General features: G+C 36.3%; 1 protein-coding gene across 1 annotated transcript; it reads right to left on the minus strand.

The window, feature by feature from the left end:
• Positions 1-434: 434 nt before the first annotated feature.
• LOC117314704 (alkaline phosphatase, tissue-nonspecific isozyme-like) lies at positions 435-14946 on the minus strand. The gene is made up of 10 exons (XM_033868791.1): positions 14843-14946; positions 9295-9521; positions 8837-9011; positions 7850-8019; positions 7028-7138; positions 6122-6224; positions 5083-5223; positions 4347-4538; positions 2243-2365; positions 435-1403 (listed from the first exon to the last, which is right to left on the minus strand). Exons 2-10 carry the CDS (start codon positions 9406-9408, stop codon positions 1111-1113), a joined length of 1422 nt encoding a protein of 473 aa, XP_033724682.1. The 5' UTR covers positions 9409-9521; positions 14843-14946; the 3' UTR covers positions 435-1110.
• Positions 14947-15547: the final 601 nt, after the last annotated feature.

Here is a 15547-nt window from a genome sequence, read left to right on the forward strand (position 1 = left end):
AGTATTTTTGACAAAATATGTTTGATGATGCCAGTAGGTTGTGTTGACAAATCTACCATTAAGTAATATTCTATCATTGAATACTAAATTTTCTAAACCCAAATGCTAAAAATATTTTTCTTTTATTGTCGAAATGTTTCATTTGTTTAAGTTCGATATAAGTGCAATAATCAGGCCATCTTCTTGAGCACGTCAACAGATTATTAGGAATTCTACCACGTTTGCTATGCAACGCCAATTTTGATTGGTTTAAATCCGCGTATTATTTGCCAGTAATCCACTCTCGTGTCAATAATACACGCTCGTGAGTCACGGCTGTTACAATCTTTCCCCTCCAAAATCGTGCATTTGTAAAGAAACATGTCGGCGCCGACCATGTTTTTCACCACTTTCTTGAGCACGTCAAAAGTTATTTAGGAAAATGACATGGATTTTCTTTTTAACACTCATTTATTAAGGTGTGACGGGTCCGGATTACTACAAAATGTATTGTTGTTATCAGGTACGATATCGGCGAAAATGATATCTCATCAGCTTTGAAACCAGTTGAAACATGCCATTCAGAGATGAGTATGTATTCCCTCTCCTGTTTCGCTGGAAATGAATTTTACGCTAAAAACAAGGCCAATGTTTTCCAATTTTACTGCCAACCGTTCATAAACAAAACCTTTCAGGATCAATATTCGCATCCTAGTTCTATTCATGATTGAATGAGCACTCCTAATGTTTAATTAAAGATATAAAGATGGGAGGACGGCGATTGGTGACACTAAACGCCCACGGTTACTTCCGGGGAGTAAATATGATGTTATTTTCATACATGGTATTTCTGAGAAACCTCACATTGCCTTAGGAAGTTATACTGTTATAAATGCCATTCTAATCTCTGGAGTCTCAATGCTGCACACAATCAAAAAGTCCTGCGAACTTTGGACAACCTGCTTATATTCGGAATCATCCTAGATGGGTGTCATTTTTTTCATTCTTTTTTTCCCTTTTTTCACATCTTTTCACAAATAGATATAGAAATGCTAACTTCAATAGGCATACGATATTTGATAAATCTCTTAGTCGAATGCTCCTTCAATCAATTCATGTAAACATTTTTTTTCACAAATGTACGTGATACAAACGCAATATGCATATCATAACACAAATAACATTCAGATAATTTAGACTGTTGCTGTTTGCTGCGTTGAGATTTGTGTCTGGTTGGTTTTCGCAACGTTGGGAATTTTCACCGACACAAGCGGCGTACGTAATCACGTGTGCTATGTAATGCTGCTCGTGCACGCCGTGTATCAGGTGTGACATCGGGCCTCGTGCGTAGATAGATACGTCCTCTCCACCGTGAGTCTCCGATTCTCGCGGAGCTGCTGCCACCTGAAGGTAGTCTTTGTGTGCTGGAAGAAGAAAATAGTATACCAAATAAATATATGGAGTTATATATAATCTTCTACGCTGTAATACCAACGGAAACATAATTTTATATCATTTATTTGTTTCAGGGATAGAGCCAATGAATTGTGACTGTTTTGTATAATTTTGTGCAACAGCTTCTATAAACCAACTTATTTTCGCGTGCGATTTATCTTTGCGCATTTTTGGAACGATAAAAATTCTCGAAAATTGATCGTTGGGAAACAGTTCCAATCATAGGTATTTTAAACCTATTATGACAGTAAATTACGAAATTAAATCGCCACAAAAATGTCACAAGACATGAAAACGTGACATTTAGTCACCGCGAAAATAAGGTCGTTTACAGTATGTATTCATTCGATGAAAACAGTACTTCTACAAATAGCCAGCGGGCAAGGAATGAATAAAAGTACATTCATTTCACGACTTTGCTGTGTTTTATAGATATATTGCATTATATGCTTTAAAGGTTGTACATACTTTAAAATAAGGACTAGTTTGTTCCTTTAACATGTGACATACGTCCCTGTCGTTAGATACCGAATGTTGTCATAGAGACCCGGATACAGTCCTGCGTCACCACTTTTGCATTACGATTGTGCGACAAAATTGATAATTGATATGTTTGTGATATGGTAACTAAGCATAAAGTCATGACATCATCTAATTGTGAGTCATGAAAATATTAAGATAATCTAAGTTTTTTGGGGTTTTTTTTTTTTTTGCCTTAGTAGAGAATGCCGCACTGAGATACAGTAGAACATCTTTATTCCCCATGATGCCATGTTCTCTGTGATACCCAGATGTAGATGGTACTTACTTGTGTCTATGGCCGATACGTTTGTCCTGTTTCCCCAATCGTAACTCGCTCCGTTACCATAAAGAAGAGTTGTAAAAGGAATGCCATCTTCAGCTATTGCATCCCCAACATTACTGACCACGCCTGGGAGAAATAGAGTATTAAATGCGTATAACAAGCAACGTTAATAATGGTGATAAAATAAACACCTTGTGTAAAAAGTGCATTGATGATAAACATTATGCCTGCTGTATGACACTATTTTATTGTGCAAGGCGACTAAAGTGTGTCCGGTACAGAATAGAAAGTCTCGCGAAGAAGCCAAAATTAACATTATCTCCCTATCCGACTACATCTCTTCTCATATATTCTCATTGTATTATGTTGTTATTTTCTGTTTGGTTTGGTTCGGTTTGGTTTATTTTGTTTAACGTCCTATTAACAGCTAAGGTCATTTAAGGACGGCCTCCCGTGCGTGGGACATGCATGCGTGTGGTGAGTGCGTATGTGTGTTTTGGGATGCTTTCGGTTTCAGACTTAAAGTACTTTGATCTATCGTCTGTATTCAACCAGATAGAGAGTGAAAAATATTTTGATATAACCATTTGACCGTTTATATATACCTCAAGAGACATTAAGAGACATATCAATAACTCAAATATTAGCATTTCGACTTATCTATTATATTTTATTTATTTTTTACTTTTTGCAGAAACTGGAATGAAAATCAAATTAAAAGTATGAAATGACATGAGTAATCACGCAGACTTTATAATTTAAATGCTATGCAAATGTCGAATGTACAAAGAAGCATATAAACTGAAGACAACATGTCTCCCTGTGGTCACACTTACAGGATATTTACGGTAACGCTATCGCGTAAATCTTTCCTTATAGTCGATTTTCTTCAAGACAGTTAATTACCTCCTGTTTCCTTTAACACGATAAATGGAGAACTCTATAATTAATATGCAAATCAAGTCGAAATGTCTCCATAACATCCTTATGTTCTTCTATACAGTAATTTCTTCAGTTGTTTGAAAATCAGAAGACCACATTGGCCATTTATATTCATTACTTTTTATCAAAGCCAGTACTCTCGCAAAATAAAATACTATTTGCGTGGAAGTCACATTGACCATGTACATGTCTGTAAAGAAACGGGTCGTTGTGGCTTGTACATAGTGTTAGATACAGTCTCTGTCACTCAGCTGATGAAGTGGGTCATTGTGGGTTGTACATAGTGTTAGATATGGTCTCCATCACTCAGCTGATGAAGTGGGTCATTGTGGGTTGTACATAGTGTTAAATACGGTCTCTGGCACTCAGCTGATGGAGTGGGTCATTGTGGCTTGTACATAGTGTTAAATATGGTTTCCATCACTCAGCTGATGGAGTGGGTCATTGTGACTTGTACATAGTGTTAAAAACAGTCTCTGTCACTCAGCTGATGGAGTGGGTCAGTGTGACTTATATATAGTGTTAAATACGGTCTCTGGCACTCAGCTGATGGAGTGGGTCATTGTGACTTGTACATAGTGTTAAAAACAGTCTGTCACTCAGCTGATGGAGTGGGTCATTGTAGGTTGTACATAGTGTTAAATACGGTCTCTGTCACTCAGCTGATGGAGTGGGTCAGTGTGACTTGTACATAGTGTTAAATACGGTCTCTGTCACTCAGCTGATGGAGTGGGTCAGTGTGACTTATATATAGTGTTAAATACGGTCACTGTCACTCAGCTGATGGAGTGGGTCAGTGTGACTTATATATAGTGTTAAATACGGTCTCTGTCACTCAGCTGACGGAGTGGGTCAGTGTGACTTGTACATAGTGTTAAATACGGTCTCTGGCACTCAGCTGGTGGAGTGCGTCATTGTGGCTTGTACATAGTGTTAAATATGGCTTCCATCACTCAGCTGATGGAGTGGGTCATTGTGACTTGTACATAGTGTTAAATACGGTCTCTGTCACTCAATTGACGGAGTATGATTTCTTTGGGTCAGGATATAGAGCTATTGCGTAGCATGTCGGAGACCCAGGTTCGAATCCTGTCGGGGCACTCGACGGGAATGTAGTTTTGTATCAGCTCTTTCACATGGCTATGGTTCGTTTGTATATACTTACCGAATATATCGTTGCCTCGTTCTGGGTATCCAGCGATGTTGAAGACGTGTGAATGGTCGGCTGTCACGATAATGAGGGTGTCTCGCTCGTCCGTCAATTTAGTCGCCATCTTTACGGCGTCCTCCATAGCTAGAACTTCGTAAAGTGAACGCTTGGCGTTGTTGTCATGGTGGGCGTGGTCAATACGTGCTCCTTTGAGAAGTGAGAAACAGTGTGTCATACTAGTGATACACAAATACGTGTATCTGATTTTATCACAAAAGTACTTTGCAATTTCAACAGTTTCAAATGTCAGCATTTGGCCGGCCATCAATTCTTTTTAGATGTAATTATGTGACCAAGGTTTTATGATGATTTTATACGTGACACTGATATGAAATTCATTTGTTATCATAATCATTATTATATTCAAGATCATACTTCAATAGTGTATGATAAGCCGACATCCCCTGAATATCATCCTTCTGATTGCGAATATTACCAATCATTAATTACTTTGTACTGTGATATTTGACATCTAAATAAAATATATTATATTATTGTATTGTACTACATGTATATGATAGATTGAAGACGAATAACGACAGTATAATTGGCTCACCTTGTGGTATTCTTATATGTGGAAAAAGGGAACTATTCAAATTATCACTTTGAAACAAGATATTTTTTTTTTTTTGTATGAAATGAAATTAAGTAGTAAATATGTAAAGCAAAATCATAATTATTTTATTATCACCTTCAACCAGTAGAAAGAAACCATTTTCGTCTTTCTGAAGTACTCGGATGGCTTTCTGCGTCATTTCCGCTAGAGATGGTTCTCCATTAGTTCCATTGTCTCTGTCCAATTCGTACTGCATGTGGCCAGCCTCAAACAGACCTGTAAATGGTAAGCAAGCACAGATGTTTAAGTTCGCCTTAACAAGAAACAGGGTAAATGTGTATCCTAGGCGATACGGGTTCTCTTCAACAAGACAACCTACAGCTCTGTTGATTTTTAATTGGTATTCAAATTTGCTCAAACGTTAAACCTCCTGCGTGTTTCCACCTGGGCCAAAAAGAATGACTTATTGATATAACTTGTTTCATAATTACTGAAATATAAATTTCAAAACAAAATCTGGTAAGATTTTGCATCCTTTTCTATTTGAACTCAAGACCGATTATGTATCTTCAACGTCCCATGGGGACTATCACTCCGCGGACGGTTCCAACACAGTTTGATGCAAACAAGTTGTTTTCTTATCTGAAAACAATTGTCCTTTCCACTCTTTCGCAAGGAGCAATTTCACTACAAAATCAATGACATTTGGTAATGGTATCATTTTGTTTGTAATTTTCGATCGCTCCTAACATCAAAAACCTATTGATTTCTTTTTTTTTACAACCTGACGCATTTAAAATCAATACATGTACCTTAATAGTCCCTGCAACATTGACATGCATGAATTTAAATCAACCATCGTCAATGAGAATTTCCATCTCGTTTTTAACGTTTGAACGACAAATGAAGAATCACAGTTCGCCATCTTGGATCCAAGTGGTACCTTTGAAAAAATGATCCACGAAAACCGGTTCGGTTCTGCTGTATTCCAATATGAGTACAGCAGATTAGTGCTGCTACAACTGGTACGAACCCGATAAAGGAACGCGCGCTAGGACTTCCTTACCAAAACTTGTACTACACTCTTAAAGAATTTGGTTCTTAGAGGAAGATATTGAGGTATACCCAGTAGGTTTTAACCCTGTCACAGGTATAGATACAAAGTCTTACTTACCTAGTATATAATCAGTGTCACGTGGGTCAATGGCATCAAACTGTGACTTGTTCCATACATATTTAGCCGATAAATTGTTCTTCTCTTTGTCATCTTTCCAAACCTTAAAGGATAAACAGTATCTAGCTGACATTTAAGAAAAAAAACTTGCAATTCTAAAATTTACATTCACCGAAATTCGGACACGATGTATCGTAATCCGCTCACAGCTTTAGTCGAGCTAATATTTCTTCTTCGAACCCCGTTGGTTGGTCAAACATAATGTGAGATATTCGCTAAAGGACGGTAGGATCAAATAAAAGCATCTTATGTTCTCCCTCATTACATTCATCCGAACATAAAATAATTAAATTCAAATGAACAACAAACACATAAATGGGATAACAGCTCGTTGCTCATTTATTCACATAAAATAACAATGTCAACACCCTCTTACACAGAACAAAAACAAACCTATAACCCTGCTATGCGGTGAGTAACGAACTCGAAAGAGCGCACTATCCACGTGCATGCCTTATATAGCCTTACACCACGTGACATCCACGCCGATATCCACCCAGGTGCGCTATGCACACGAATACTTACGGAAACAACCGAATTTGATTTCATTTATTCTGACTGGCTATATCACTGGTAGGAGGTAAATACCCTCGTTCTGGTTCAGCGTAAAAATACTCTATTACCTAATTTCCAAGAAATGAATAGAAGAATCATTTTTAACAGCCCTTCACCTCCAGCCTCAACCTCACACCTCCACACCATCCCTCCCCTACCCTATCCCAACCCATATTTACGCCGTATATTTTGAAAACTTCAAAAGGTTATTGATCATAATTTGATAGTTGTTCTCACAAACTAAGAAACCTAATTTAAGCATTTGAGTCCTCTTTGAGAACAAACATTTACCTGTGTTAGATCGACCCCGTCCAGACGTTGTTTATCGGAGTTGGTGTGGTTCAGCTCTGGATCGGAATCATTCATGCTAAGAAAGAACTGTCTTCCTCCGCCAAGTAAAACCTAGAAATATACAATCTCTGGATAAATTCTGGACGAGTTGGTATGCTCCCTTTGATCTGGGTCAGTTATTGGTTAACGTGTTACCAACAGCTCTGCATATTAAAGGACAACATCCCCTTTGTGTGTGTATGCGTGTGTGTAAGTGGTAGTGTGGTTCATGATTGCCTCCCTTTGATAGCATGGAACTGATGTTAAATGTATCGTGCAATCTTAAATGCCGAAGACATCCAGTAACATCATACTCACTGACATTGTCCTAACATTCGTCCTACTTCAAAACGCTGAAAGTTAAGCAGGAGAAGCAACTATCCTTTTAGAAGCTCAGGAATGCCTCTGTCGAAGGACAAAACCCATGACCTTCCTCACTGGGACTTTTTTGCAGTCTTATAACGTAACATTTGTCATGGACGCTTCCATATACTCACTTTGATATCACAAATGTTGTGGACGAGTTGGTATACTCCATTGGATGTATAATTTGTCGCTGACGAGCTGGTATACTCGTTGTTGTTTTTTTTTGCTTTTTGTTTTTTTGTTTTTTTTGTTTTTTTTTATGATTTGTCGTAAACTAGTTGGTACATGTATACTGACTTTGATAAAGAAATTGTTGTGGACGAGTTGGTATATTCACTTTGATGTATAAATTTTCGTGGACGAGTTGATATTCTAACTTTGATGTATAATATGTCGTGGACGAGTTGGTATACTCACTTTAGCATAACTATTGTTGTTTATGAGCTGATAGGCGATGTCCTTACACCCTCCCGTCACGCCCACCATGTCACTGTCTCCCTCCCAATTACGTGACGCGGACTTTGCGTACGCACAAGCAGGCGTGGCATGTGTGATCCTGGCAGTGGTGACCACGCCCACCGAACGTCCTGTAATGGCGGATTGACACAGAAAGAACAAAACTTAATATTGTATACCTAGAAAAGATGTTTCGTCGTTATTTTAAGATCTATTATAAAAAAAAACGCAATATTGTTTTTTATTGTCTACATCTTGCATACGTTTAACACTGCTGAATAATATTGTAAACATGATATAGGTTCATTATTTTTCATTGACTCTTCATTGTTAATACGTAACAAAACTAATTAATTCAACATTGTCAATATGTAACACCGCTAATTAATTTTGATTAGCTCTATATTGTACACAAGTAACATCGCTCATTAACATTGTAATTATATGATACACTGTTTATTAATTTTGATTGACTCTACATTGTAGATACGTAACATCGCTGATTTACTTTATGAATATGATGCACTATTGTTTAAATTTGATAAGCTGTACATTGTAAATAAGCAATACACTCATCGGTTGTTTAATGTCATCGCTATAGGGATTGTGTCAATGGGACTTTAAAAAGATTTGTTTGGTTTGTTTTTGTTTGACGTCCTATTAACAGCCAGGGTCATTTAAGGACGTGCCAGGTTTTGGAGGTGGAGGAAAGCCGGAGTACCCGGAGAAAAACCATCGGCCTACGGTCAGTACCTGGCAACTGCCCCACGTAGGTTTCGAACTCGCAACCCAGAGGTGGAGGGCTGGTGATAAATTATCGGGACACCTTAACCACTCGGCCACCGCGGCCCTTAAAAGAGTAACCGACTCCTATCTACAAATCCATCTCAGTACATCGTCAATGTCCCTACAATATAAGCTCCCAACAAACATCACGTGGTGTCTTACCATCGGAGTGGAACCAATCAAAGGTACAAGGTATGTCGTTTCCATGTTCGCTTGAGCAGTCTTGAGCTCTGGCTTGGTCGCTGAGTCCTACCAAATGGTAGTTTGTCTTCTGTCCACACATCATAGCGGTTGCCGTGGCCGCGGAGTCTGTCGTCTGCCGGTCATTGGAGTACGTCTGTAGGTTTAATATACATAACGATGACTTGTATATAGGTCAGGTGTATGCAAAAATAAACTTTATCAAAGAAAATTACAAAACTGGAGGTCGGAGCATGTATTTGTACTGTTCATTACAATTTGTTAAGTGGCTTGACATCAAGCACAAAACTAGGGGAATCATTTGCGCAGTGACACAAGCCATTCATAACTTAAGACTTTATCTACATGAACATTGTAAAAAAAGGTTGTTTTATTCTAAATAACAAAGAGCATCCATACATAACAGCTAATTTATCTACCTTCGATAAACCGATGTCAGGAAATTTCTCGAACTCCAGAACGGTTTCCTCGCCCGTGGCACCTTGTGTTTGGCCCCGGAGAATTCTGGCCGCTGTGACGGTAGAAATGCCCATCCCATCTCCGACGAACAAGATGACGTTGCGCGCCTTGTTGGTGTTCAACTTCCGGTTCAGGGCTTTGTTCAGGTCATGTTGTGCTAGCTGTTTCCAATGCGCGGGGTCTGAAACTAAGATAGATTTTTTTTCAACAAGAATTTGTATATGATAATTTATTTTATTTTCTGAAGTGGCGAATATCTTTGTTTTGTTTTGTTTGTTTATTTTCAATGTTAGAGGAAGTTAGGCGAATCATTAGAAGCTACCAACATGAGTGTACAAACCGAAAAACAACAAATGTAAATCGACAATATCCTATACCACAAAGCGTAAACTTGAATACCGGATTTCTAGCGTCTTCGTCTTCCTGAGTTTTAAAACGAAAGCAAGTCATGATCAAGAAGAAATAGGGCCAATTTAAGGATTAAAATATACTTCAGATATGCATGGAATTTCTTAATCAGTCTCAAGAAAAATGTCTTCCACTCCTCAAGGAGAGGATTGGGCGAATGGACATTCTAGCCATTTAGACGATTTTCACGAAGTGTTGACTGATAGAAATACAAAAAAAATGCTTGCAAGATATACAAAAATGGGAATGTATAAACAGTTGATATACTGTTAAACTTATATTTATTCTTTTTTGAGACATTAGTGCAGATATGAGCCAATAAAAGTCTCCGTTATGATGTAGGAAATGCAGTAACGTTACTAATAATCAGGACGGATATCCGGACCAGGAATTCAGGAATGCAATTTTTTTTTTAAATGTATCAGACACTGGAAATAATCAAACAAGTCATTCCAACTATTATTTTTATCTTTAGATTGCAAAATTATTGTGATATGTATTGCCATACTAAACGTATTTGAAAAATAATATTAATGACAATAAAAGAATTTGAACTAAATTAAAAATAATAAATCCTTTATCACCTTTGTACTAAGTGGGATATTTATTTATTTATTTATTTCTATTTTTTTTTCTCAAATTACTTTCAGTAGTATCTTAATAGAGATTCGATAATATCTTATTTTATTTGATGACTTATGAAATCCTATTTTCGTATTTGTAATTTTATCTTATAAATTTGATATATGTGACAGATTAATTAAGTATTTGCCTTTTCGGGTCCTTTTCCTTGAACCTGGATTACGAGACTGTCTGCCGTGTGTGACCTTTTTTATTAGCTCCCTTGGAAGGTCACATATGACAGGTTTGACTGTACTGATGATTGTTACTATCAAATATGAGCGATTTTTTTATTTTATTTATTTTTTTTTTTTTTTTTTTTAAGATTCATTTTTGCTATTGAAATATGTGATCCGAAAGCGATGTCTAGCCGAGTTTCATTTCTTTCTGCATTTGTAAGTGTTAAGTGTATTGAAATTTGCTGATTAAATGCCGCTCCAGTGCTTCTACGTGACGGGTAATCATAGATACAACACGTATGTTGTTGTTGTTTCATTAGAAGATATTAAGTAGCAATGCAGGAAAGTCGGTGGCAGTATATGGAACACACATCTAAAAAAAACCTAACTGTCGATGTAAAAAAATACCTGGATGTCCATCCTGATCTACAAACCCTGCACATTAAATGAATCTTAGTAATGTGTACTATGTAGATGTCTGTTCAATTCAATTCTTTTATTACCTTAGGCCTTTCGGTCCATCGGTTTTTAACAAACGTATATATACATATACATGATACATTCACACAAAATCTCATACTCTACAGTGTACATGTTACATAATACTAAAGCGGTACACATTTTCCACCTAGAGTAATGATATCAAATTTCATACATATAATCCTTAGATAATACTTTGAATTAATATGTAGTTATATGTACTAAGGTATATCGAAATTGAACGGTTAATCCTTACACCTGTACATGTATCAAAATAATGGAACAGGCGGATAACGGACAGATTGAACATAAACACATAAAAATATCGGACAGAGAGCAGCACTTACAAAATACATTGCAGTAATAATGTATTTACACAATTCTACGTTCATAGGCTTCTGAAATAAATCTTCCTAACAAATTCAATTCTTTCTGACTTCTTGAGTTTAATAATTCGATAACTTTGAGAACTGTGGCTTATGCCAAAAATATTATACTAGACACATTACGTAAAGTCAGGAATATTTATATTTTAAATGTCGCTATCACTACTGGAGGGGTGGCGATAGCTCTGTCGGACCGTCACACAATGTTTATTTCAGGAAAATATCGAGATACATTTATGACCCTACCCTGGGAGGTTGCCTTTGAAAGGTATGGTTTCCAGCAATGTTTATTTCCCATAGGGGTCGGCCTAAAGATTTATACACGCACCGATACATTGATTTATGTCTCCAAAGTTGATTTCCTTGGCTTCGCATTTAACCGAAAATGATCGATGATGCACTTGTCTACTCGACTTATTACGTAACTAAATTACTAAAACAGAGACATATACATTGTATAGATCTGTCTCTGACTAAACTAAGGACGCAGATTTTCATAAAACAGTTAAAAATATTTATATTGTTTTTAACGAAATCGGAAAGTTGGAAATATAAACTTAATACTAAAACAGAAAGTATACCGCCGGTAAGATATCTTTTTAAGTACATGTCTTTTGTGAAAACAACGTCATTATTTTGGTAACAAATGACATTTTGAATGTTTTTACTATTCAGTACATTCAAAATTATTTTGAGTATAGAAAGCTTTATAACTTACCCTAATGCTGCCAAAGTTTTACCATTTGTACAAAGTGTTGGTTTCGGGTCTGGAAACAAACATATCCTATGGAGCGCTAACCATAGGAAATGTTAATTGGTTGCCACCTGTGGGAATATACTACCATAAACGCGGTCAAAATGAGGTACAATCCTTAAGTAATGCCAACATGTGTAAACCATGTCCTTTTAATTATAATAAGGACGTAATATTCGATATATCATATTATATTACCTGATAGTGACTAAACAAAGCTGGCAACAACACTACATACGCCCCAATTTTTGACATTATGTTTTACATTTTCTTCGAGTAATCTGTGTCCGTGATTTGAAATACATGTATTATATTAATGTGCTTTTATCCTATTTACAATATCGTATCTGACGGAGATTTTAAACACCTACTACAGTACCGTTCTCGCAATGAGAGATATTTATGTAGATGCGGGTTGTGAAGTTGTGTTTAGGAGAGACATCAAAACCAAGAAATCTGATATTAACATAAGACTTCTCCAGCACACTTGGTTGTTTGGTGTTTTAAAAGCAGAGGGCAAAAACTTTACTGATGATCAAGAGATTGACATGTGAGCGAAGTGTTTCAAGAATTATCAGGAAAGAAAGTCGTAGCCTGAAGATTACAACGTAGGTGTTGTTGATGATACGTGGCGGAACGTGTTTCTTAAAAAAAAAAATGCATACCGATCGATATTGTCAATAAATTAATTACTTTTCACAAAATTCTTAATTAATATTGGGTATCTTGTTCTATACTGTTTGGAGATGTTTTTAGCACAAAATTAGGAATGGACTACAATAGGACGTTGTTTTGACCTTCAGAAAAGTCGCTTAATGAAAAAAGCATGTCTGCATGTATTTGGAGTTTCCATTATCGCCTATTAAATATCAACACTTTAGACCCTTACCATTATTGACGAGATCAACGAAATGTCATCAGTCACCATCAATACTCGAATAATAAATTCCAATTATGCATGTATGCAGTGTCTACCATCACTGCTTATCGGACAACGTAAAGTGTAAATTATTCAAATATCCACGCTCAGCCAACTATTACATCAAAATATCTAAAGCTTAAACAGATCACAAACACATTTCTAACTCAACACTGACACCACACCTCGGCTGTGCGTTGTCAGCGGATTACGAAAACATTACGTAGCTGTATATACTGTCAATCATTACCGTATGAAATACAGTAAAACTGACTGAATAATTAGGAACTTTACATCACCCACCCATGAATGTCTCTTGCCGACATGACAGTTTGTTTACATTTTGCTTTGAACGGATTCGGAGCGAATCGTTTATTTTTATTTTTATAATCAAGTGAAAATTTTCTATCCCCACGTTTTTATCATTTTAATGCTGAATATATTTTTTAAATGTGATCAACAAAATAAAATGCTAGTAGGTAACATAGGATATTAAAATGAAAAATTTTGGTGATTCGAACTCCGAACCTTTTTTACCATATGAGCTAAATCAACCATGACGGAAAACGAAGTTATATTATCAACTTGCATCAACTACATTTTGTTTTTGTATTTTGTTTTGTGGCTTTTTTGGGGAGTTTATTTCAATACATGTACCAGCGCATCGGAGGATAACATTTTAGGAAACGTAGAATGAAATGAGACATTGTAAAAGTTGGTCCTCCTATGCGCGCTATGTCAAAAAAATAGTTTAGAATTTCGGAAAGCCCACGTTGAAAGTTGCAAATAGCCCGATGATGCAGATTACCGGTCATATTATGAAATACCCATCGCAATCAACAACACATTTTCCGCAAAGAAGACTATTTTCATGTTATAGATTTAAGGTCTGTATTAAGAAACCTAGCTTTCGACATTTTTTTTAACAGCCACCATTAGGTCGAAACATGCTAATATGCGCCATAACTCTTTATCAAACAATGGTAATTCACAAAGTGTGTTTTAGAAAGATATAAAGACGAAAAGCATAATTTAGAGTAAAAAAAAACAAAACAAACAAAAACTTTAAACATTGTTAAAATCTGCGCCAATCGCGGAAGATGACATGCTAATCATTTGCTGGACTTGACATAACGGTATGTGCATGTATTTAAATAATATTTTCAACCACCAAATTAATATTATGAAAATATATATCCGCCAAAAACAAAAATGACAACATCCTTATCTGTGACTATGCAATATTTAAATGTGCAGAAAACAATGTATTTCCTCATGTATATATTCCTATTGTACTGTACATCGGCTGTACAACCTAACAGTTATAGGATTATGTGGATTTATGTTTTAAAACCTTGGTTAGCGGTTAGTGCATAAAATTAAAGATGTGTACATATTATATATAAAAATAAATCAACTTTGACGAGATGTAAGAAAATATATTAAAAATGTTAAATTGAAGAAATGACACTTCTGGCTACACGATTGCCCTATATTCGAGCTTCAACTCTTTAACACAGCGAACACATAAGCAAGTACAAATTTAACGTCTTCTTTTGATAATTTAAACAGCTTATATATTTAAGACAAAAGCAAAGTAATTTACATTTACGTTGAATATTACAATGTCAACGCAACTGTGTTCCGCTTCAATGACTTTGAGTAAACAAAGCCTTTAATCAAAATAATTAAACTCCGCCTCAGTGAAACAGAAACATTTAAAATGTATGTACGCTTTACAAACTTTATCTGTATACTTACCTGTTTTATGAACAGCAAATATTGCCAAGACCAAATAAACTCGCCAGAGACTCCTGAGCCATTGCTAACGTACAAAATGCAGTTTGTCTAACTGTCTGTCACAGGTAAATTTTATTTTTAAAATAAGTGAATTTTTGCTCATCTCCTTACCTGGTAGGTGTGACCACGAGTGACACCGATCTATGTCACGTGGGCGATGACGTGTAGTTCACTTTGACCTTGGGAGATCTTGTAATCGAATTTAATCTTTCGGAAATAAACATTTGCTTTCCTCTTCTGTGGACGTTTTAAGAGCTATGCCCTAATATCGTTGATATTGCATTGTCGTATAAACTTCCGGATAAATTCACATTTGAAAGGAGGACCGCATCCCTAATCCATATATCAAGTCATCAAACAATTTCTCTTAATATCCTCCATTTTACCCTCCCCCCCCCCCCCCCCCCCCCCCCCCCAAAAAAAAAAAACGGATTTTCGTAATGATATCTCGCTTACATTGTGTATTACCGTAATGCATGTTCAACTGATTCCTATGCTCTATAAAGCGCCCTCTTACATACGTATGGGATGAGACAACTTTGAATCTCATTTCGGAGTCTTTCTAAATAAGCCTTTAATGAAAATGCTGTAAAAGATGCCTCAAAGCGTTTTTTGTATTTCATATTTATTTATTTATTTGGCGTACCTATACCCAAAACGTGACCA

The sequence above is a fragment of the Pecten maximus genome, chromosome 16, assembly GCF_902652985.1.
Source record: "Pecten maximus chromosome 16, xPecMax1.1, whole genome shotgun sequence".
In the NCBI taxonomy this organism is placed as follows: Eukaryota; Metazoa; Mollusca; class Bivalvia; order Pectinida; family Pectinidae; genus Pecten; species Pecten maximus.

What these genes read in the sequence shown, in the direction of transcription:
- LOC117314704 (XM_033868791.1), bottom strand. Translation starts at nt 9,408, where the DNA reads ATGGGCATTTCTACCGTCACAGCGGCCAGAATTCTCCGGGGCCAAACA. An exon ending in TGATTGGTTCCACTCCGATG is followed by an intron (nt 8,020 to 8,836) that starts GTAAGACACCAC and finishes CCGCCATTACAG; the next exon opens with GACGTTCGGTGGGCGTGGTC. An exon ending in ACGGGGTCGATCTAACACAG is followed by an intron (nt 6,225 to 7,027) that starts GTAAATGTTTGT and finishes TTATCCTTTAAG; the next exon opens with GTTTGGAAAGATGACAAAGA.